General features: G+C 43.0%; 1 protein-coding gene across 1 annotated transcript in view; it reads right to left on the bottom strand.

The window, feature by feature from the left end:
* Window positions 1-21,593, bottom strand: part of LOC149449890 (uridine-cytidine kinase 2) — a 42,710-nt gene extending 21,117 nt beyond the window's left edge. The window contains exons 1-2 of the mRNA XM_089692646.1: window positions 21,433-21,593; window positions 4,291-4,450 (exon numbers count right to left, since the gene is read on the bottom strand). Coding sequence (XP_089548772.1) covers window positions 4,291-4,450; window positions 21,433-21,528 — 256 coding nt within the window. The 5' untranslated portion in view covers window positions 21,529-21,593. The remainder of the gene's footprint in view (window positions 1-4,290; window positions 4,451-21,432) is intronic.
* Between the last annotated feature and the right edge of the window lie 3,377 nt (window positions 21,594-24,970).

Here is a 24,970-nt window from a genome sequence, read left to right as displayed (position 1 = left end):
TAAAAACCTGGAGCATTTGTGCAACAAAAAAAAATAAATAAAAAAAAACCACGTCTGCAAGAGGAAGAAGCCAGGCTGAATTTAACCTCAGGCCCCATTCATGCCTTGGCCACCCTGTTGATTTTTTGCACATTTTGTTGCACTTTATGGAGCAGCACCATTTCACGTCTGGACCTAGAACTATGGACATAGTACCCACATTCTCAGATAGCGGAAGCAGCACTCATGCTAGGTTAAACTGCCTTCAAGTGATTCCTGTTCAATCTTGGACGTTTGTCCCCTTCTGCCAACTAAAATTATGTTTATCTGACATGTGTGGATGAGTATGATTGCATGGTGTGCAGGATGTACAGCCCTTCATTTTGACTAGACAACTTTGTCTTTTTAGTCTATTTTTTTTTTTTTACGTGTCTAATTCTTGAAAATAAAGCCTGCTTTTTATTCAAAAGCAATCCTGTAGCCAATGGGATTGCTTTTACATGAATGCCAATCACCAGCTGAAAAAATAACTGCCAGAAATAAAAAAAAGTGTGGTATGCCCACCATTAGAATATACTGCTCTGCATCCACCCACTTCTAATGGTGGGCATACATGAAGTTTTCATTGTCATTCAGTCCACAGGCAGGAACCCCCCCCCCCACCTCTGTAAAAAAATGGTTTTAAAAAATATATGGCGAAGCATAGGGGCTATCCACCCCAGGCCCCCTGCTTGGGCATATGATATATTTTATCCAACAGCGCTACACAGAGACCCTGTTGCTGTCAGAACAAAAACAGGTCGGTGCTGAAGCTGACTGGCATTCCAGCAAAGAAAACATCAAATGGTTAACAGTAAAACACACACTTAGTTTTTAAATTTTTTTAAACCAGGATTGTAGGTAGGGTCTCAAAATGCAATAGCCAGTTTCCTGACAGTTTCCTGACTAACATCTTTCAAGACCCTGTGTACCCTATATGAAATAGTCCACTAGTGTGTGGTAATGACGGAAGCAGTCCTTGAGGCAGAGGCCAGGATAGCCAGGGCAGGAAAGACAAAGAAAAAAAAAAAAGGGGAGGGCGTCATGCCTAATCCTGTGTCTGCTAGACATTTTTTGGGGTGTCCTTTGGGTTGGGGTACTAGGAATGGCATTGGAAATATGCCTCATGCAGCCGGCTCGCTGCATCTGTGTTAGGGGTTTGGGCCACAGCACCTTCTGGATACAAAAGGGCTGTGATGATCTCTTCCTGGAATTTTCAGAAGGATTCACTACGTCCAGTTGCATTGTAAAGCACAAAAAGCATTATATAGAGCCAACTGGAACAAACACTTTTTTGTGCCAGCGTCTGGCTTTTTGGGAAACCAAGTATGGCTTCATCACCTGGTCACTGAAGTACACTCCTCTCACGTTAAGGTTATAGTCGTGGACACAGAGGGGCTTCTCAACATCAGCTGCCGTGGAAATCTGGATGGTCATGTTTGTGTGAATAGAAGACAGGACAAAAACATCTCATTTGACCTTCCACTTCACTGCGAGCAATTCATTTCTCAAGAAGGCTTTTTCCCCCTTTTCTAAAGCGGGTATTTACAAGCTGTTGGAGGAAGCCCTGACAATTAGGTCACATGGTGCCACATGCCCCAATTCCAAGATTGTACAAACGTCTAAATAGTGGCATGCTTTTATAGAAATTGTCCACGTATAAGTGGTACCCCATATGAAAAAAAGGATGACACCAAGTCCCAAACTATCTTGCCACTGTTGCCCATGTAGTCTGGGTATCTGGGGGGGGGCTCTTTTTCCTCGTAAATCCAAAAATTACATGTCTTCTACGTTTTGACCCCATATCTGGCACACTTGCAGGGGAGAAAAATTGTTTGAATGCAAGGCAGCCAGAAAAACTAATGGGACTCATCAACACAGATGTTTTGCTGGGGAGTATAGATATCTGCAAATTTTTGGTTAAGGTAATTCCGAGGGGCCGAATTTTGTGGAGCTGGTCAAATTCAGAGTCACCCCAAAGTCGACAGAGTATTGTTGTTGAAATGCATAAAATCGCATTATATTCTCATATCTTTGCCTGGCCATGGCAGCAGAGAACATGGGCATATGATGAATCGGGTCTGTGATCCAATACAACTGCAATTCATTTTGTTTATTCTTTTAGGAATTGCCCACGTTGAGGGTTAGGCCCCAAAAAACCTTTACTTACTTTCCAAAACTAATAGGTTTCCATGCGAATGGTCTGGCAAGGTTTGAATTTGGGCTGGTGGCGATAAACGGTTGTGCATATAAATTGCTTTGATCCACAATCAATGCATACAGATCTTGTGTGGAAAAACAGCTCAAAAAAAAAAAAAAAAAAAAAAAAAAAAAGAGGAGTATTCTTGTTGGCTGCGGGACACTACTTGTGCTAGCCACCGCACCAGCTTGTACTGCACCTTATGAGATTTGCCATGTTACCAAGCGTGCTGGTATGCACACGACCAGGATGTACTAGGCCGCTGGTGCTAGCCAGTTCACCAAAAGGTAGAGCGGCACTAATATTGGCACTCTACTGCATATAAGAATCGTCACGAGATTGTAACAACTCAGCAACCTGGGAACGGGGGTCGGTTACGCCTGCCCTTAGCAGGGACCTCTTCATCATCTGAGCTATCTGTCAGGGTGCTGCTGTTGTCTACAGGTTCATATTCTGGAGGCAGATTCTGTCAATGAGACTTCCCCTTCGCCCTCATCTGACATGGCCAGACTCCTGTAGGCCTCTTCATTGAAGTACCTTTCACTGGACATTTTGGCCACTAAATCTATAATGTATCAAGTGACAGTGACCTACTGACACTGCACTTCCAGGGGGAGAAGGGGGGAGGGGGTTCAGCGTAGGGGCTAAAAAACGCAGGCGCTAGGGCTCATCCCACTAAAGCTAGGTTTTTGGGGACACTATACTAACGTGAACACTTATAGTGCTGATCTGATCAAAGATATTGATCCATTCAGACACTATACTAGCAATGGAGGTTTAATGGTGTATGCAAGCGTGTTCCTAGAAATCAATGAGTTAAATGTGATGACTGGTAAAGTGGCGGACAATCTGACGCTAACGCCATCTGAAGTCGCCGGTGACACCAATACAGTGTTCATAAAAAAAAAAAAAAACACCAAACTGTACACTGTACTAATGACACTGGTGACAGGGCAGTGAATGGTTTGGGGGGGTGCGATCAGTGGGTTAAATGTGACCTATAGGTGTTTTTACTCATGTGGATCTGCTTTTCTCTCTGGGACAGAAAGTGCCCAGAGAGAAAATTGCATCATTTCCTGTACCTGTGTAAATGTAAACAGTTACAGAAAGATGTCTGATAGGACAGGGATCAATCAGCAGGTCCAGACCAAATCGTGCCCCGGCACACGATCACGGCAAGAGCAACACACAAATTTTGCGCAGGGAGACAGCCCTGTAGCAGTATTCCTGCTATAAGGCAGACTTAAAAGATGTTAAATGAGCCATTTGACAGAAGTAGGAATGCTCATGCCTTAGTGTTGTGGTAAATTAGTACATATAAACATATATAGTGGTTGTTTGAATTAAAAATGCTTGCATCTCTTCCCAGATATGATCAATTACCAACACTTTACAAAACGCGAACATAAAATTCTATTGAAAAACGTCAGCCTTGTTCACAGGGCAGCAAGAGATGGGGATTAGTAAAAAACAGCTTTGCGGCTAAAGCAAAACCGAATTCGACATGTCAACTCCGCAGCATCACTTCCTGCATGAGTAGAAGACCCTGCTCTGCCACCCTCTGAGAAGCAAGTCACTAAGAATAGCTTTTCAAAGGGGCAGTAGAGATTGCAGCTGGTTTAAACAAGGCCGTAAGAAGCCAATCAGCTCCTTCCAGGGTGCGGAGATTGCAGCATAAAACACTTGTACAACACTGATGCTGCCAGCGCTGGACAAGGATTGGATTGTAAACATCCACATAATCAAAGGACTTGCTGAACTGTTGAAACTAAGATAAGCCATGTACAGTGCATATTGTGGCTGTCTAGTTCATGTCCAGTTTAGCACTTAAGCAATAAAAAAAGGGTGTACTTTTATTACATAAAAGAAACAATTATAAACATTTCTTGCTAGGAACAGGAAATAAAGAATTCTTGCACTACACTATGGTTAGAAACAAAGCCCCTCACATTTAAAAACCAATTTATACTGCTACCAATTAGGTCTAATTTTCAAGTTTCAATAAAAGAAAAAAAAAAAAAAAGTTGCTATGAAATGGAAACGCAAGTCAACACTGATATAGAGCACCTTACCTGGGTGATCAAAGTTAAATTGGCCTTTCAGCGCCTTGCTTTTCTGCTCCGGAGTCAGTATCTGATAAAAACTGTCCTGACTCAACATGACAACCTGCTTCTGATGATGGTCCACCTCATTTTGTCCCAGAAGCTGTACAATCTTTGAACAAACAGATGACTGAAAAAAACAAACAAAAAAAAAAAAAACAAATAAAATTAGCAAATTTCTGTTGCAATGATGAAAATCGAGTTCTGTCTGAAATGCGACAGACGGCCAACATAGAACAATGCAGTGTTTGCACAGAGAATGGGAGTTCTTATTTAAAGTGGAAGTTCAGTCTCATACTAAGGCTAAACCTACTCACACCCTCCATTCTATCTAAACCTATAGGATCCCTATACCTACCTATTCTGAAGCCACTCCAGTCTGGTCTCCAGCAGCTTCTGTTTGCAAGAGAGAAAGCCTACAGCTGCAAATGCCTGGGAGACTACATCACCCATAGACTCGCTATGGGGTATCCATTGTCAGATGTCCCTCTTCACAGATGATGCCAATAACAGCTATTCCCAAGTCCTCCTAAAAAAGGGCAAGACTAGCTGGTCAAAGTAGGAAGGCCGTGAAGCTCACAAGGACATCTACCTCTATAAAATGTTAAAAAAAAAAAAAAAAAAAAATCAATCAATCAATAACCCCAAACACAAGCACACAGCTACAATGGGTGTGAAGGTGGGCTGCTCACAGGTTTTGACTGACAGCAGCAGAGGTCCATGGTTTCTGCTGCTCTCGGCCAAGCCTGAGAGACATGGGCAAGGGGAGGGGAGTAGAGCTTCTGCAGACATACACAGCTCTGGACCACAAGATCAGGTGAGACTTTGGGGGGGCTGCTGCCCATAATGTATTCTATGCATTTAAGCTAAAAACACAAAAGACACCTTTACAACCAATTTAAGCCCCATTCACAATTTGTGCAGCAGGAATGCATCGTTCCGCTCGCTTTTTTGGGAGCATTTCCATGCTTTGCACATGGGGCAAAGCATTTATTTGAATGGGCTGTCTTATGCACGACAAACGCACTACAAAATTTCCCACGTGTTTTGGGGCATGGAGCATTTTTTCATTGTTTTTGTAGTGTGGCAAACCATGCGTCTGCTAACCACATGTGGGGAACAATTACAATGGCTCCCTTTCCCTTTTTCCTGTGTGATCAGGAAACACAAAGTGTGAATGCAGCCTTCGTGAAAGGTCCGTTATATTGTCCACAGTCTGGACACGTGTACATTTTAAAGAAACAAGATCTAAATATGTTAGAAATGAGAACAGAAGGCACGAAGAATTAGCAAGTTCACTTTTTATAGTTATGTATTGCAACATCTTAGAATTGCCAGAGCGCAGTCTGAGATTCTTTCAATTCCTCCTAATTCAGTGATTTAGCCGATTCATTTTCTTCTTGCTGCAAGTTCTCACAAGCCAAAACAAGCTAAAGTACACAGTGCACAGTTTTAGAAAGCCAAAGCTCCCCCCCCCCCAAAAGCGGAGTTCTAGGTGTGATCTTTACTGCATAGTTACATTGGTCCATCTCATACCCAAGGGTACACTGGGGAAGCTAGGAAAATCACTGTACTAATCAACACTACTACAGCGAACCCCTGTGGTCAGCGTGCATAGGGGAAGCTGCTGGGCACAGGACCCAAAAGATCATGGCTATTGCTGTAGTGGAGACAACAAGCACAGCGATTGTCCACTTCCCAAGGGTATGAGATATACAGGTGAAACTCGAAAAATTAGAATTTCGTGCAAAAGTTCATTTATTTCAGTAATGCAACTTAAAAAGTGAAACTAATATAGGAGATGCACTCATTACATGCAAAGCAAGATAGTTCAAGCCATGATGATTATGGCTTACAGCTCATGAAAACCCCAAATCCGCAATCTCAGAAAATTAGCATATTACATGCAATCAATAAAACAAGGATTGTACATAGAATAATATCGGACCTCTGAAAAGTATAAGCATGCATATGTACTCAGTACCTGGTTTGAGCCCTTTTGCAGAAATTACTGCCTCAATGCGGCGTGGCATGGAAGCCATCAGCCTGTGGCTCTGCTGAGGTGTTATGGAAGACCAGGATGCTTCAATAGCGGCCTTCAGCTCTTCTGCATTGTTCCGTCTCATGTCTCATCTTTCTCTTTGCAATGCCCCATAGATTCTCTATGGGGTTCAGGTCAGGAGAGTTTGCTGGCCAATCAAGCACAGTAATCCCACGGTCATTGAACCAGGTTTTGGTGCTTTTGGTAGTGTGGGCAGGTGCCAAGTCCTGCTGGAAAATGAAGTCAGCATCCCCATAAAGCTCATCTGCGGAAGGAAGCATGAAGTGCTCCAAAATCTCCTGGTAGACGGCTGCATTGACCCTGGACTTAATGAAGAACAGCGGACCAACACCAGCAGATGACATGGCTCCCCAAATCAACACAGACTGGAAACTTCACACTAGACTTCAAGCATCTTGCAGTGTGTGCCTCTCCATTCTTCCTCCATACTCTGGGTCCTTGGTTTCCAAATGAGATGCAAAAGTTGCTCTCATCAGAAAAGAGGACTTTTGGACCACTGAGCAACAGACCAGGTCCGTTTTTCTTTAGCCCAGGTAAGACGCTTCTGACGAGTGTTGTTCAGGAGCGGCTTGGCAAGAGGAATACGACATTTGAAGCCCATGTCCAGGGTTCGTCTGTGTGTGGTGGCTCTTGATGCACTGACTCCAGCCTCAGTGCACTCCTTGTGAAAGTCCCCAACACTTTTGAATGGCCTTTTCCTGACAATCCTCTCCAGGCTGCAGTCATCCCTGCTGCTTGTGCACCTTTTTCTTCCACACTTTTCCCTCCCACACAACTTTCTATTAATGTGCTTTGCAAAAGAAGTTGGATGTTCCCAAAGTGCTGTATCAATTACCTTTTGAGGCTTTCACTCCTTATGGAGGGTGTCAATGATGGTTTTCTGCATAACTGTCAGGTCAGCAGTCTTTCCCACGATTGTGATTCCTACTGAACCATAGAACATTTAAAGGCTCAGGAACCCTTTGCAGGTGTTATGGCTTAATTAGCTGATTAGAGTGGGACACTGAGCCGAGAATATTGCACCTTTTCACAATATTCTAATTTTCTGAAATTGTGGATTTGGGGTTTTCGTGAGCTGTAAGCCATAATCATCACAACTATGACAAAACATGGCTTGAACTATCTTGCTTTGCATGCAATGAGTCTCATTAGTTTCACCTTTTAAGTTGCATTACTGAAATAAATGAACTTTTGCACAATATTCTAATTTTTTGAGTTTCACCTGTAGTACCATTTTGAGATTATACTCACTTTTACAGATTGGTTTGGGGATTTGTATACTTACCCGCTGCATAGCTTTCTTTGCACTGGGGGTGCACTTGCTCATATGGCCCCCCAACATGGAGATTGTTACTATTACACCAGGAGCTGTTGACAGTTCAATCAGGATCACTGATTAAACTAGATTCCCTGTTAGTATGCACATTAAAAGTTTTTTTTTTTTTTTTTTTACTGCCAATTTCCTCATTTGTTTCTCAAGAAGCCCTGGGCTAGCTTTGGGGAGTAGCCCAGAGCACTGGAAGGGGTAAATAAAAATATAAGAAAACATTCAAAACAACTGTCAATCATATCAAGTTCTTGTGGGAAAAAATGTTTTTATCATTAGTTCAGAGAGAAAGTTTCTCTACTAGTCATTCACATCTCTGGAGAGAGTACGAAGTGGGTTGAAAGCTTTCCCAATAGAGGAGCTCTGGCATGCTTTGAAATTCTGTAATCCAATTTCTTTGTACTTCTATGAGCTGTTGACCAGGTCATTCCTCCGACTCGGCTCATGGAAGCTGCAGGGCAATCACCCCCCCCCCCAGCCTGGAGCCTAAAAGCACAAGTTCAGGTTAGAGATTCGTTTGAAGGATGTTAAAGCTCATCCCAGTTAGCCAATTTTCTTCAAAAACTGAAAAAAAAAAAAAGGGAAGGGTACATCTTACCAACATGAAAACATCATCCTGACAGGGAAGTATGGTGGAGGCAACAGTATAATTTGGGCTTGGTTTGCCACCTCATGGCCAGGACTACTTGCCATTGAGGGAAAAATGAATGAATTCCCAAATTTACCAAAATATCCTACAGGATGCCAGCTGAAGCTTAGTGAAAGTTGAGCAGCAGGGGGCTTATTTACTAAAGCTTAGGAGTATAAAATCAGGCTCACTTCTGCATAAAAACCAATCAGCTTCTAACCTCTTGTTTTGCTTGTTCAGTTAAGCTTTGGCAATAAAGCCTCAAAAGCCAATTGGTTTCTATGCAGAAGTGAACCTGATTTTACACCCTCCAGCTTTCTGGCTTCAGAAAGAAAAATGTGCCATTTGGAGTGGCCCAGTCAGAATACAGACCTAAACCCTATAGAGATTCTGCAGAATTAACTCAAGAGAGCCATTCACACCAGACATCCAAAAAAAAAAAAAAAAAAAAAATGTGAGCTGAAGCAGTTTTGTAAAAAGGAGGGGTGAAAACTTCCTCCTGAACATTACGCAGGTTGATCCAGAACTACCAAACGCATCTGCTTAAAGTCACTTGCCAAAAAGATTCGACCAGCTATTAATTCAAACTGTTCCCTTACTTTTTCCTCCAGCACTGTGAATGTTTAATAGGAGTGTTTAATAAAAGACAAGAAGCATGTTAAAATAGGAGTCAGTACACACCTGCCATCATTTAAAGTGCCTCTGATTAACCCCAAATAAAGTTCGGCTGTTCTAGTAGGTCTTTCCTGACATTTTCCTAGTTGCATGCTACAGCAAAAGCCATGGTCAGCAGAGAGCTTCCAAATCATCAGAGGGATCTCACTGTTAAAAGTGGTCAGGAAAAGGGTACAAAAGAATTTCCAAGGCATTAGATTTACCATGTAGCACAGTAACCATCAAGTGGAGAAAATATGGCGTAACAGTGATATTACCAAGAACTGCACGTCCCTCCAAAATTTAAAAAAAAAAAAAAAAAAAAAAACCAAAAAAAAAAAAAAACAAAAAAACTGGTCTGGAAGGCTGCTAAGAGGCCTACAGAAACATTAAAGGAGCTGCAGGAATATCTGGCAACTACTGGCTGTGTGGTAAATGTGACAACAATCTCCAATATTCTTCATATGTCTGGGCTATATGGTAGAGTGGCAAGACAGAAGCCTTTTCTTGGGAAAATGTGTTATGGTCTGATGAAAACAAGGTTGAACTTTTTTGCCAGAATCCCAAAAGATAAGTTTGCCGCTAAAAGCACTACACTTCACCAAAGCACCATACCCACAGTGAAGCATGGTGGTGGCAGCATCATACTTTGGGGCTGTTTTTCTTCAGTTGGAACTGGGGCCTTAGTCAAGGTAGAGGGAATTATGAACAGTTCCAAATACCAGTCAATATTGGCACAAAACCGTCAGGCTTCTGCTAGAAAGCTGAACATGAAGAGGAACTTAATATTTCAGCATGACAACGACCCAAAGCATACATCAAAATCAACAAAGGAATGGCTTCTCCAGAAGAAGATGAGAGTTCTGGAATGGCCAAGCCAGAGCCCAGACCTGAATCTGAAAATCTGTGGGGTGATCTGAAGAGGGCTGTGCACAGGAAATGCCCTTGCAAGCTGACAAATTTATTTTTGCAAGGAAGAGTGGGCAAATATTGCCAAGTCAACATGTGCCATACTGATACTCATACCTAACAAGACTGAGCGCTGTAATACAATTTAAAAGGTGCTTCAATAAAGTTTTAGTTTACAGGTGTGCACACTTCTGCAACCATAATTTAGTTTTATTTTTACTTCCCTCCACCCAAAATACTTCTTCAGTTTGTTGTTCAACTCAGTTGGACAGTTTATAGGTTACATTAAAGATGGTATACGTTCTGAATTTATCCTTGTCTCTTTTTTTACATCACAGAAACCTGACATTTTAACAGGGGTGTGTAGACTTTTTATATCCACTGTATGTAGCATGAGGCTGTATGTTCTGCAATATTTAAATTTTTGGTAAACAATGAATCCAAGCTCCGCAAGCTAACATGCGTTGCATTGATGCAATTTCACAGTAACCATAAGAAAAAAAAAAAAAAAAATAATAATAATGAGTAGTTCAACTATGTGAACCTAAAATCTGTTCTGATATCGCTGTTTTACTAACCTGACAGCTTATTTATTATTTCAAAAAGTAAACCATTTTTAAAGAGTCTAACTACCAGCAAGAATGAGTTGTATTCCTTATATTTAAAGAGCACCTGTCATTTTAGATCCATCATGGCAGCGCCTGTTAGCGGGCATCCACTCAACTGCTGCCACCACACCCCTCACCTTGTTGTATCACTGTCGCATCACCAGCTTTCCCATTAAAGTGAATGAGACTGTAGGCGAGTCAACAGCGGGTCAGAGGAGGAGCCGCTGCAGGACAGAGATGACAGCTGCTCTTTAGTGAAAAGGCTCGATTAAAATCATCATTTTTAGTGATTTCAATCCACCCTGTTGGTAACCTAATGCGCAGTCATGGATTTAAATACTGCAGCACCCTCAAGGTCCCCCTCATCAAGGTGGCACATGTACAGGCCCCATGTGAAGTTTGCCAATTAACATCTAAAATGATAAAGAGAAGGATTGGGAGAAAGTGTTGTGGTCAGACGATACTAAAAATGAGCTCTTTGGCATTAACTTGACTCGCTGTGTTTGGAGGAAGAAAAATGCCGACTACGACCCCAAGAACACCATCCTTACAGTCAAGCGTAGAGGTGGAAACATTATGCTTTGGGGCCATTTCTCTGCTAAAGGTACAGGCAGACTGCCACATTGAGGGGCCAATGAACAGGGCCCTGTATTGTAAAATCTTGGATGAGATAGGTCTTCCAGCATTACAATGGCCCAAAACATACAGTCAAGGCAACAAAGGAGTTCGTCAAGAAGCACATTAAGGTCATGGAGTGGCCTAGCCAGCCTCCGGACCTTAATCCTATGGAAAATGTATGGATGAAGCCGAAACGTCGAATTGCCAAGTGGCAGCCAAGAAACCTTAAGGATATAGAGAAGATCTGTAAAGAAAAAATGGACCAAAATCCCTCCTGAGATGTGCAAACCTGGTAACCAACTACAAGAAACATCACCTAAGTACTTTGTGGAGAAACCCTTGTTTGCAAGCACAGTCATGTTTTACTTGGGGAACAAAAACTTATTTTACTCACTGAACTGCAACTCCATTTAAAAACATTTGTATCATGTGTTTTTTTTTTTTTTTGGATATTTATTTCAGGTACTTAAATAGTGCCGTCAATTTACGCAGCGCTTTACATATATATTACATTCACATCAGTCCCTAACCCTCAAAGGGTGTACAATCTAAGGTCCCCAACTCCCATTCATACATACACATACTAGGGACAATTTAGACAGGAGCCAATTAACCGACCAGCATGTCTTTGAAGTGTGGGAGGAAACCGGAGTACCCGGAGGAAACTCACGCAGGCACAGGGAGAACATGCAAACTCTAGGCAGGTGATGCCGTGGTTGGGATTTGAACCAACGGCCCTAGTACTGCCAGGCGGAAGTGCTACCCATTTAGCCACTGTGCTGCCCACATATATTCGGTTGATATTCTGTCTCGATCATTTAAAATCATCACACCTATGATAAAATTATAGACCCTTCATTTCTAGGTCAGTGGGCAAACTTAAAAAATCTGCAGAGGATCAAATAAATCTTTTCCCCACTGTAGATGTAAACCAGCCACCTAGGAAAGAATGGTATTAATTGAAATGCATTTTACGGGAAGACAGACAAGAGTGAATAGGCCTTAAAGGAAATCTCCAACTTATGCTGCATAATTGTAAGCAACATATTTGTCATTGTCTCATAATATGGCAAACCAGGGGCATCCTGTACAGCGAGGACAATTCAGTAAGGCATATGCAACATTTCTGGTAGAGTTAGTACCCACATGTGCAACAAATTTATGTAGTTCCTATTTGCAACACTTTTGCTGCGCTGCTATTGTGAGAAATCCATAAAGAAATGCTACATATTGTGATCAGGAAAGTGCAGAACATAGGAGCTCTTCCTTGTGTTGTATATTGTGTAAAATATTTGAGTTGTGAAATAATTCTGCATCAAAACTCATGTACAACTTACCTACACATATATGAATCTGTTACAACTGCCACCATGTCACATGACTGAAAGACTGATTTCTAATGAGCATCTACAACACTATAAAATGTCAGTGTGCGTGTTTACAGAAAGCCTCAAATGTAATTTCCTCTGTGTGAATGGGTGAATGATTTCAAGCTACGTGCAGACTTTGGAAGGCACTGAGCCAAATTAGAGGCTTCTCCTGATACAGCAGCTTCATTTTATGAAGGAAATTTCTGAAGCTGGCTACACGGCAACTTTTGGCCAATTTCTGAGGCAAAATTCACATCATGGTTGAACCTGTGGAGATATACTTGATTAACCAGAGCTAGTTTTTGAACAGACATTTGTTGAAGGAAGTGAGTGAAGTCAACATCCAAACACTATCGGCATCCGATCAGATGCTGCCACTGTTTGGGCGTTGACAGCAAAAAGGAGCAGGCTGCCAAAATACAATAGCCAGCAGGGTAGCTTACCTCTTTGCGCCGGCCGAACGCAAATGTGCGGCCTCCTGGCGTCTGGGCCTAGATGTGGAGCGGCTGCACATTTTTTTTTTTTATAGAAAATAAAACACAAACCACGTGCTGAGTGCACGCACCCTGTGCACTCCCAGCACACATGTCCGGTACTCACGGAAAGGTCCCGATCGCCTCTTTCGATCGGGACCTTTCCCGATCATGTGACAGCCGTGACGGTGTGTCACAGCAGTCACATGACCTTAAATTCCGCCCCCCGAAAACTTTAAATGGACTGGAGGCGCCAGCGCCATGGGGTTAAAGAAGTACAGCCAAAGCTCTTTTGGCTGTAGTTCTGTAGATCACAGGAGTACAGTTTGTTCTGAAGCCCACTATTGGCTGACGTCACTTAGCCGGTCCAGGCTGGCTGGGGAAAGATCCCAACTTTAAAGTCGGGATCCACTCCAGAGTGGAGTGGCACCTGGCTCAGCCACTCAGCAAGCCGCTGAGAGCCTGAGCCAGCTGCTCCCTCCCACTCCACAGCCCAGCGCGAGAACTCCGCAATCATAGTTGTCACCCTTAGAGCTGGTGGGGCACAGATGCAGCATCGGACCAATGCTGCATCCACCTAGGCAAGTGTAAATGTACCCAGCTTGCTGGGTAAACAAAAAGAAGTCTACTGTATGTGTGTATGACCAGCTTTAGACATAAGATTTAAAGCAGAATGTCACACTCTTAAATCAATAGACTATTTTTAATCCTTATGCTGCTAGCATTAGTAATAGTAAAGCATGGGATTTACTTGTTTTATTTAGAACATTTCTTTAGTTACTTCTTGGTTTCCAGGCCTAGGCAAATTAGGTCATACATCCCAGGAATCTTCAGGAGGAGCTCTCAGCTAAGCACACCCTCCTGTCTGCATGCCTGAGCTAATGGAAGATGGATTACAGGAAGTAAATGCTACATAAATCATCTACCCTTGTTCAAGATGGCCACAGCCAGAAATCCTAGGGGTGTTTTTCACAGTGATTTCTCAACAATATAAAAGCACTGAAACATGGATTGGGGAGTTCTCTTTGAATGGTAAAGTGTTACTAAACCCACAATAGTAAAATCAGTCTGTATATGCAGTAAAGCATGCTTGTTATACTCACTGTGGAACCGAAGGGGTTAATACTCTGCATTGTGTAAAAAGGCTGTTTGGTCCTGTTTTCTCTGCCCCTCCTCTTCAAATATTTACCTGATAAGACAGACTAAACCCCTAGTCATTCTGCACATACTCAGTTTTGTGTGTATTGCTAAAGAGTTTTTTTATTCCATTGAAAGATTGCATGTGATCAGCACAGGGCCAATCAGCACTGTCCACACAGAGGGTCAGGGGTTTTCCATCCTCCTGGAGCAGAAAGGAAACTACTACAAGCTTTAACCAGTGCTCTGCTGAAGTCACAAGACTGCTCTAACTGCTGATGAGAAAAAGTATTTAGCAGTAAAATAATTGCATTCCCATGTAGTGTGTACTGTGGCAGACCAGATGGAGTGAATGCAGGGTCCTGGGTTTAGTAACACTTTAAAAGTGAATTAAATAGCGCTTTTGGTTTGTGGTGATCAGATACAGTGTAGTTCCACTGAAAGAAATGCAGATAAGACGTCAACACCAAGATGCCTCTCCTCGAGCAGAGAGAGAAGGCATAGCCACCCTTACCCTTTCAGTCTGAAATGGGCATGGTAAGGCAAACATTTCCTTCTGATAATTTTGTTTACTCATCAAGAAAACAGGAGGCTACCCCAATAACAAACCTCTAATTCTGTTTAAGCCCAACTCCAGCCAAAACAAACTCCTCCCTTGCAATGGGACGATGCATGCACTACTAAAAGGATTAAGGATCAGTTATGTCAAGAGGACAGTAAAAGCATTTTATTTACCCTTTCCCTCCCTTCTCTCTCCAGCAGACAGGGCTCCCCTATGTTCCAGCAGTAGGCTATTCCTCAGCGTCCCCACATCTATGGCATGGCTATGGACCCTGCATTGGTCTTAAGGACATCAGAGGACTGTAAACAATCGAAGCATAGGGTAGAAGAGGCTGCAGGAACTAGCTGTCAGAAATGGAAGTTCAGGTAAGTAAAAAGTGGTTTTATAAATCCCCCTACACCTAAACAAGCAAGTTCCCCCCTCTGCAGTGAAGGTGCTGCCCCACTGCAAGGGTAGGATTTTTGTTTTACTGGAGTTCAGCCTTAAATATACCACTGAAAGTGCCTTTAACCAACTGTGCGATAATTGCAAGAAACTACCTGCTGATCTTGCCAGAAATCTTGTGCGCTTACTGTGCTCTCTGCCTGTGGTTACATATTTCACATTTTTCATAATTCTCTGTGGACTACAAAACAAATATCTACTTTGGGGAGGTGTTCTGTAGTCCTACCTTAGGGTGACCATATTGCTTCTCTGTAGATTCAGCAGCAAGCATTGTAGTTACTGGCAGGATCACCAGGTGAACAAGGTATGAAAGCATGAAAGAAAAAAAAAAAAAATACACCGATGCAACCACCACACCTAAAGCAGTGGTAAGGTTGAATGTATAAAGATTTGTTTAATGGGTTTAGACACATTTTAGGGCTTGTTCACACCAGCAGCTGTGCAAGAATGCAGCCACTGACATGAATATGTTAAAACGACGCACAAAACACATTTTAGGCCTCTTGTACACGTGAGTTAAAAAAAAAAGCTGCTTTTACAGGCATTTCAGCTTTTTCCTGCATCTAAACACCCTTCCATGTTAACCTGTGTCTATATACACAAAGGAGTCTGGAGGCAGATGCATTTAGAGACAGAAAAAAAGGCCATCACCATGCCTTCAGGAGAGGAGCTTTTGAGCATAAAAATGCTCAAAAGTGACTAAATGGCTATTAAACGTTGAGTGTTTAGGCGCATTCCTGCATTAATACATTCTAATGGGCAATAGAATGTATTAACACCAGAAGTGAGAATGTCCATGGATAAATAGGGCTTTTTACCACAATTTTTGTGGCTGCTAAACTCCTGTAGAAAAGAAAAAAAAAAAAAAAAGGCAATCAAATACAGTGTACGTGTATCCTTGCACAGGATCTTGCTGCCACTTCTGTTTTGAATCTTCTGAATCTGCCAGATTCTGTGTATTAGTTGCCATAATTTCACATGGCTGTGTGAGTATAGTGTTTTGCCTGTAGATGCAGCTCAGTGTTCTATGTGTCCATGACATTAGGCATATTTTAAGCTCAGCATTTACAGGAAAGAAAAAAAAAAAAAAAAAAAAACACAGTTTTCTGGCACAAGAAAAAAAAAAAAATTATGCTGAGTGCTAATAAAATCTCCTACACTCCTGTACAAAAATGCTATAGTTCTCTTTTCTGTCAGACGTTTTGTTTTGCCCTGTGTGCATGGACCTTCCTGGACAGCTTGGCGTGGTTGTAATGGTAGACGGATAGTCATCAAAAGGTATTAACCTCCAAAGAGTTCTTAAAATACAGCATTTTTCACTAGAGGTGAGCTGAAGCGTTCAGTGTCTAAGCCGCAGTAACAGGAAGCAGGAAAAGACTTTCCCATGCACTGTGCATGCTTTTGTTTTGAAAAATATATTCAAGACAGACCACAAAGAAAACATCACCCTTATCTACAAAAACTACATTTTCTCAGAAAGAGCCAGAGATGTCAGCATGTGGTACGCGAGTAGTGACGCAAGAGCCATAACTGATGTGCCACCAAGGCAAGATACAGTACTTCTTACTCATCGCAATAATAAAAACAGGGCACACTGGCCTAGTGCATTATCCTTTAAAAATTAACTTATATAAAATGGTAAGTATTATACTCACAAGTGGATAAAAATACATGTACATCTCATGACAGCAGCACAAAGTAATCCGCAAAACATCAAGATGTAACGGAACAATGGAATCTAAACAGGCTGACACTGAGGACTTCTCTTCCTCAAAAGCCCACAAAAGGTGGGCTCTGAGGAAGAGGATAAGTCCTTGAAATGAGTTAGCCTGGTGAGATTCCATGGTTCCGTTACATCTTTATGTTTTGCGGATTACTTTGTGCTGCTGTCATGAGTTGAACATGTATTTGTATCCACTTGTGGAGTAGAATACTTACCATTTTATAAATCTAAAGTAAATTTTTAACCCACATCCCTGCCACCCTATAGCAGATATACTGCTACAGGGCAGCAGGGGTGTATTAAATCATGTATATACACACATGTCATTTTGTATTTCAGGGTAGAAGGCGCACACCCGCCATTTGTAGCCGAGGATGCCAGTGACACCAAGTCAGTTCCCCCAGTGTCAGAATGCCCGCCGCAGTCCCGCTATAAGTCGCTGATCGCCGCCATCACTAGTAAAAAAAAAAAAAAATATCCCAGTATATAAACACACCGCCATTTGTAAAACGCTATAACTTTCACGTAAACCAATATATTTACATTTATTTTTTTCCCGCAAAGATGTAGCAGAATACATTTTTTTTTTCTCAAAATTGTCAGTCTTATTTTTATAGCGCAAAGAAATAAAAAATGCAGAGGTGATCAAATACCACCAAAAGAAAGCACGATTCGTGAAAAAAAAAAAAAAAAGTAAAATTTTAATTGCGTGCAGTGTTGCATGACCACGCAATTGTCAAAGTAATGCAGTGCCGTAACGCAAAAAAAATGGCCTGGTCAGGAAGGGGGGGGGGGTGTCAATCCTCTGGAGGGCAAATGGTTAAAGGATAATGCACTAGGCCAGTGAGCCCTCTATTATTGCAGTGCATCTAGACTCCCCCAGTCTTGTGAGTGCAGCAAGGAGAGCCCATCCAATGAGGGCCAAGATTTGACTGCAGTCTACTAACTCTTTTTGGACCTACTCTCCAAGTACAGGAGGATTTAAGTTTGTCCACTTATTACTCAACTAAAATACTGCACACTGCCACCAGGATCTGTACACAGCAATTCATGGGTCACAAACCCACACTGGGGAAAACCATGCCTCACTCCAGAATACAACACAACAATGTCTTAGGCCTCATTCACACCAGTACTCCTACGATTAGCTTTCCGAAAAGCAGAAGTCACCCGAGAACAAATAAACTTTCATGCCCCCCAGAACACGTCCTGCATTCATGTTCTGCCTTTCAACTTTCTGCCACTAAAGCCTTGTACACAACTACAATGGACGAGTGATAGCCCTTTATTTTGCACGCTAGTCTCATATCAAAAATGGAGATAACTAAAGTTACAGAAATTCTCATACAACAGAACACCACTTTAGATGTAATGTGTTGTATTGTATTCTTTTGTTTCTGAGCACATGCGGTCTTGCGCTTCAGATGTGTTTCAAACAAATACTGTAGTGATTAAACTAAAATCATGCGATCTGGTATCGTACAAAAACAAAAAATGTTCGGGTTTGTCACTTCGAATAATTTCTGATGAAAGGTGTGCCAACAATCATTATCGTATGAAAAGTGACATTTTTCACCTGATTTTCTGTTCGTGTGTACTAGGCTTACGGATGGGGTGGGGGGGTTACACACTGTAGCAGCCAGGAGCATGTACACTAGTTGAGCCAACTGTCAGCTTTCTCATGGAAGTGATCTAGTCACTTTACAGCTGCCTGATTGCTTACTGTGACCTCCGGAGCAATCTTCACGCCACTGCTTCAATGAAAGAAAGGTGAGATATCGGGGGCGGGGCTTAATTACCCTGATGTCACAAAGAGAGCCTGCCTTCTAATATACCAATGCAGGGGGCTTTATCCCTGACGTGATATCAAATTTTTAGCTTGGGGGGGGGGGGGGGGATACACCCAAGCACATAAAACCCCTCCTGCAAACGTGTCGGGTGTCGGGGGGGTGAGTTCATGACGCTGTCAGAAACAAATGGTGGAGCATTGAGGCTGGAGTGTCCAGACTAGATACTCCCATTTCCAGAACAGGCTCAGCCACAACCCCAAGTTCACAGCACCCCCCCTCCAAAGTACAACCCCATTCGTTTTTAAGAGGTGGTTGGCTGTGCAGCCTCCAGCGTCATAACCACCAATGATTTATTCCAGGCTCATTCAGCTGCCAGCTCAGTGGTCCCTGTCAAATTTGAGTAATGACATCACCAACATGGCCTCCCCTTTGTTTACAATTAACTGTCAGCTGAATGGGGCAGGGGAAAAGGCACTGGTTGCCAAGATGCCAGGGGACAGCCAGCTCCATAGCAACCAAGAAACCCTGTGTGGGAATCCATCATGCACCTGTTGGCCTTCTAGCACAGACATGCCTCACTCTGAGCACTGGTGTATCTGTACAACAGATAACTGATCCGTCTGAGCACTGACAAAAGGCTGCATTCACATGGATCCGTTTTTATGTTAAAAGAAGAAAAATGCATGACCATTAAATCCTATGGAACGTTTCACATTGGTTGGTTACGTTTTTCAAAGTTCTGCTTGCCACATGTTTAGCACAAAAAAGCAAACACACACCTCCCCATTGAAATGAATGGAAAGGCATTACAATGTGGAAAGAAGAAAAAAAAAAATATTCACAAAATGAACCCACAGTTGCACTTTTTTTTGAGTCACCTGTGTTTTTTCAGTTGTAAAACCACAGTAAAACAGTTACCACCAGTTAGACTACTTTAGCACCGCTCTTTCAAAAAAAAAAAAAAAAAAAAAAGTAAAAAACACATGTGCCTTTTTTGCTGTGTTTTTGAAAGGGTACAGCATGAGAGGAGCCTAACTGGCAGTGATCTTTTTTTATTTAATCTGGAGCAGCCATGGCAACACATTCTTAAAGTGGAACTAAACCCATCAATTTAACAGTTTAAAAGAAACAAAAAAAAAAAAAACCCACACAACAACAGTTACATTCCCATCACATTTTCTTCGGCTGTCAACTAAACTGTCAAACTATCAAATGGCTGGTGTCATAACTGATCACATGTGCAGCTCAATGGCACTTGCAGATCAAACAGAAGTTAAAGCAGAGCTCCACCCAAAAGGGGGAAGTTCTCTTTAAGCATTTGTCCTCTGCCCCCCATTAAGGACTGGCAACTTTGGGGAGCTGGGAGAGGCAGGTATCTGAATATGACAGGTACCTGCTACTACTTCCACTGCAATCGCCTAAGGCACGAGTGTCAAGCTGTCGGCCCTCCAGCTGTTGCCAAACTACAAGTCCCATGAGGCATTGAAAGATTGAGAGTTACAAGCATGACTCCCAAAGGCAGAGGCATGATGGGACTTGTAGTCTGGCAACAGCTGGAGGGCCGCCTGGTTGACAGCCCTCAGGTGAGCATAAGCAGAGGTTGTCCTCCCCCCCCCTCCCTCCCCATAGTCTTCAGTGACATGTGAATGGTCCTGTAGTCTTCTGGGACCTGTCACAAAGCACAGCGCTTCTTGCGGATGCACAGTGGGCACCCGGCTGTGAAGCCGCAGGCTGTTCCAGCCAGGTGCCCACACTGAACGTGCCGGCTCCAGGGAGTGAAGACGGCCGGTGAAACCAGTGGTGGTGAGGACACCGCAGGACAGGTAAGTGGCTGTATTTTAAAAGTCCGCAGCTAGTATATGTAGCTGTCTTTCCAGCTGGAACTCTGCTTTAAGGTGGCAGTTTCCTTGGCTGAAACCAATAGGAGGGTTTAGTTTCAAATTTAAAGTGGAAGAAAGCTAGGAACTACCTGAACCGGTAACCAAACCTGTGATCCCCATCATGCACAGGCTGTTTTATAGGGACAAGGACAGGATTCTGGGAATCCCCCAGCATAGTCTGCTCACAGGTGCCATTGGTGGCTGTCTGTACATGGCTCCCGTCATCTGTCACACAGGGAATCAATCGTTTCCTGATGGTCCCATCTATGTCCTCATCACAGATGACATCACCAACCACAAAATAATCAGGATCATCCTGGAAAGGCTGGAACGTACACTGATCAGAAGTCCCATGGAGGCAGTGACATCTTTTATACACGCAGAAAGCAATCACAAGGCCAGGAAGGGTTAACCCCATCCTCCCCCAGACACAGCATGGCGCACACGTTGGCAGAGCGATGTACAGAGTAGACTGTCCACTCACATGGCAGACTTCCCATCTGGAATCTGGTGATTTCCAGTCCCTGGCTGAGGATCTGAGTATGGAATCTCCCTCCATCATCATACATAAGAATGACTAATATCACAAGGCTGGACCAGATGGGGCCCCAGCCTCCCCGGATGTCGCACACGTTAGCAGGAGCGCAGTGTACACCAGTCACGTGGCCACCTTCCCAGCAGAAACCCGGTGATCTCTAGGACGAGGATCTCTGAGCGGATCCCCTGGGAGGATCTAGTACGAGGACCCAGGAGCGGCTCCTCCTCCTCCACTAACAAGACGTGTGTCATTCATTGTGAGCCCAGCTCATCCTTTGTCGGCGGACACAGCCATGCGCTCCCTTCCCGTTATCGGTCACATTGATCTGTTGTGGTCCCATCTGCTCCATGCCCAGCCTCCCCTCCCCCTGCACAGCCCCCCTCATTCACCTTCCCGCTCGCCGTGCCTCCGCTGACCCCGATGAGGAATGGTGGCCCGTTCTGCGGCGTGTGGTTGGGCAGAGCCTGCTCGCTGTCTCCTGCCATGCTTCCCTGGATCTCCAGCCTCCTTCTATGGCCGGTCCTGACTCACGTCTCCCTCTGTTATGTCCACCCCGCCCCCGCATGACGATGTCTGCTCTCTTATTGGTGGAGGGTGAGGGGGCGGGATCACTGAGCACACTGATGCTGGAAGATGTGTGTCATCACTGGCCGGCCTCAGATCCTCCTCTACTCCGGGGAGAGGGCACAGGAGCTTACACTCCATCTAGGGCCAGCTCGCTACATCACATTACAGAACGGCGAATTTGGGGGAATTTATAAAGTGACTAAATCACTTCCCACCCAGGCCACTTCTGACATTCCTCTACATGTAAAAGCAGCATTTTCTGCTAGAAAATTACTTAGAACCCCCAAACATATTATTTATATATATATATATATATATATATATATATATATGGAGAGAGAGATATTTAACCATTTGGCCTCCAGAGGATTTACCCCCCCTCCCTTCCTGACCGGGTAATTTTTTGCGTTATAGCGCTGCATTACTGTAATTGACAATTGCGCAGTCATGCAACGCTGCACCCAACTGAAATTTATATCCTTTTTTCTCATGAATTGAGTTTTCTTTTGGTGGTATTTGTTTGCCTCTACATTTTTTATTTTTTGCGCTCTCCAAAAAAAAAAAGACTCAATTTTGAGAAAAAAACAATATTTTTGACTTTTTGCTAGTAAACATGTCCAGTAAAAAAAGTAAAAAATTCAAATTTTGTCATGAATTTATGCCAAAATGTATTCTGCTACATGTCTGCTAAAAAAAAATCCCAATACGTGTAAATTAATTGGTTTACATGAAAGTTCTAGCATTTACAAATGATGGTATATATACTGGGATTTATTTTTACTAGTAATGGTGGCGATCAGCGACTTATAGCGGGACTGCGCCGGGCATTCTGATACTGGAGGAAACTGACTTAGTGTCACTGACATCCCCAGTGACACCAATACAATGATCAGTGCTAAAAAAAAAAGCACTGACACTGTACTAATGGCACTAGACAGGAAGGGGTTAACATGAGGGGCGATCAAAGGGTGAACTGTGTGCTGTTTTACATAGTGCTGTGTCTGTGTGCTGCACTGTAAGGACACTGCTTTGGATGGCTGTGCTGTGGACAGCCATCCAAAGCACTGTGCACGAGCTGACAGGGAGGAGAACTGTATTGTTTACAAACAGTTCTCCTCCGCGTTGGAGATGCTCGGCAATCACCGGGCACTGGTGAGTAATCACTGCCCGGGACCTGGTGATTGACAGCCACAGCCACGAATGGTGGCATAGGTAGGGCTCGCGCACCTCCTACCCGGAAAGGCAAAATCATATATATACAGTTGTGTTCAAAATAATAGCAGTGTGTTGAAAAAAGTGAATAAAGCTCAAAATCCTTCTATTAGCTTTTATTTCCATACACACAAATGCATTGCGAACACTACACATTCTATTCCAAATCAAAACATGAAGAAAAATACATCAAATTTGTGTTGTTCCTCTAAAAAAATTGAAGAAAAGTGAATATTAGACTGTTCAAAAAAATAGCAGTGTTTGTATTCTTCTTTACAAACTCAAACATTCACTATATAAACTGAAAAATGTTTGAAGATTTTGCTTTTCTTTGAATCACTTAATTAATATTTAGTTGTATAACCACTGTTTCTGAGAACTGCTGTACATCTGTGTTGCATGGAGTCAACCAACTTCTGGCACTTGTGAACAGGTATTCCAGCTCAGGATGATTGGACTACATTCCACAGTTCTTCTCTATTTCTTGGTTTTGCCTCAGAAACTGCATTTTTGATGTCACCCCACAAGTTTTCTATTGGATTAAGATCCGGGGATTGGGCTGGCCACTCCATAACGTCAATCTTGTTGGTCTGGAACCAAGATGTTGCACGTTTACTGGTGTGTTTGGGGTTGTTGTCTTGTTGGAACACCTATTTCAAGGGCATTTCCTCTTTAGCATAAGGTAGCATGACCTCTTCAAGTATTCTGATGTATTCAAACTGATCCATGATCCCTGGTATGCGATAAATAGGCCCAACACCGTAGTATGAGAAACATCCCCATATCATGATGCTTGCGCAACCATGCTTCACTGTCTTCAGAGTGTACTGTGGCTTGAATTCAGTGTTTGGGGGTCGTCTGACAAACTGTCTCCGGCCACTAGACCCAAAAAGAACAATATTACTTTCATCAGTCCACAAAATGTTGCTCCATTTCTCTTTAGGCCAGTCAATGTGCTCTTTGGCAAATTGTAACCTCTTCAGAACGTCTTTTTTTTAACAGTGGGACTTTGCGGGGGCTTCTTGCAGATAGCTTGGCTTCACATAGGCGTCTTCTAATTGTAACAGTACTCACAGGTAACTTTAGACCTTCTTTGATCTTCCTGGAGCTGATTGTTGGCTGAGTCCTTGCCGTTTTGGCTATTCTTCTATCCATTTGAATGGTAGTTTTTCACTTTCTTCCACGTCTTTCAGGTTTTGGTTGCCATTTTAAAGCATTTGTGATCATTTTAGCTGAGCAGCCTATCATTTTCTGCACATCTTTATATGTTTTCCCCTCTCCAATCAACTTTTTAATCAAGGTACGCTGTTCTTCTGAACAATGTCTGGAACGACCCATTTTCCTCAGAATTTCAGGGAGAAATGCACTGTAACCAGCATGTACAACATTTGCTGCCTTCCTTCCTTAAATAAGAGCAATAATTGCCACCTGTTTTTCAAAGAATGAACGACCTCACTAATAGAACTCCACACTGCTATTATTTTGAACATGCCCCTTTCAATGAGTGATTCAATTACACAGAATCAGCAGCCTGCATGTCATGACTGTTGGGTCTGTTGGATTTATATTACTCTACTACACCTGCTAGTAAATTATTTGCCATGTAGAAATATCATTTCTACCAAAAACAGTGATTGATCAGGTTAGTGATGTCTGACTGCTATTATTTTGAACACAACTGTGTATATATATATATATATATATATACACCCAAGCCTTCAAATACCACTTCCCCCCATACACCAGACACCATCCCCCATGGCGAGAGAGAGAAAGACACTTACCTTCACAGCTCCGGACATCCCCAGGTACGAGAGTCAGGCTCTGCATATACCCTCATGAAACCCACAGCATCTCTCGGAACCCACCAGGTCACCATGCCGTGTGTGTCCCTTCTTCCTTCCCTTCTTCCAAGGGGCAGTGCTGCCCCCCCTGAAAAATTCCACCCTAGGCAAATGCCTTGTTTGCCTTGTGGTAAATACACACCTGCATACACGTGCTTTTGCGCACCCGTGACTCCCCGTAGCAATATTTCTGCTATAGGGCGGTTGGGAAGCAGTTAAATAGAGGACCGAGAGAATACAATGGTGGGTGTTGCAATTTTTTATGTCACATGGTGTCAGGGATCTCCTTGATCCCCGCCACGAT

This window comes from Staurois parvus, unplaced genomic scaffold (genome assembly GCF_062004578.1).
Source record: "Staurois parvus isolate SC_StPar_1 unplaced genomic scaffold, SC_StPar_1.0 ptg000597l, whole genome shotgun sequence".
Lineage (NCBI taxonomy): Eukaryota > Metazoa > Chordata > Amphibia > Anura > Ranidae > Staurois > Staurois parvus.
The sequence above is the reverse complement of the archived record's forward strand: the minus strand, read 5'-3'. Positions and strand labels throughout refer to the sequence as shown.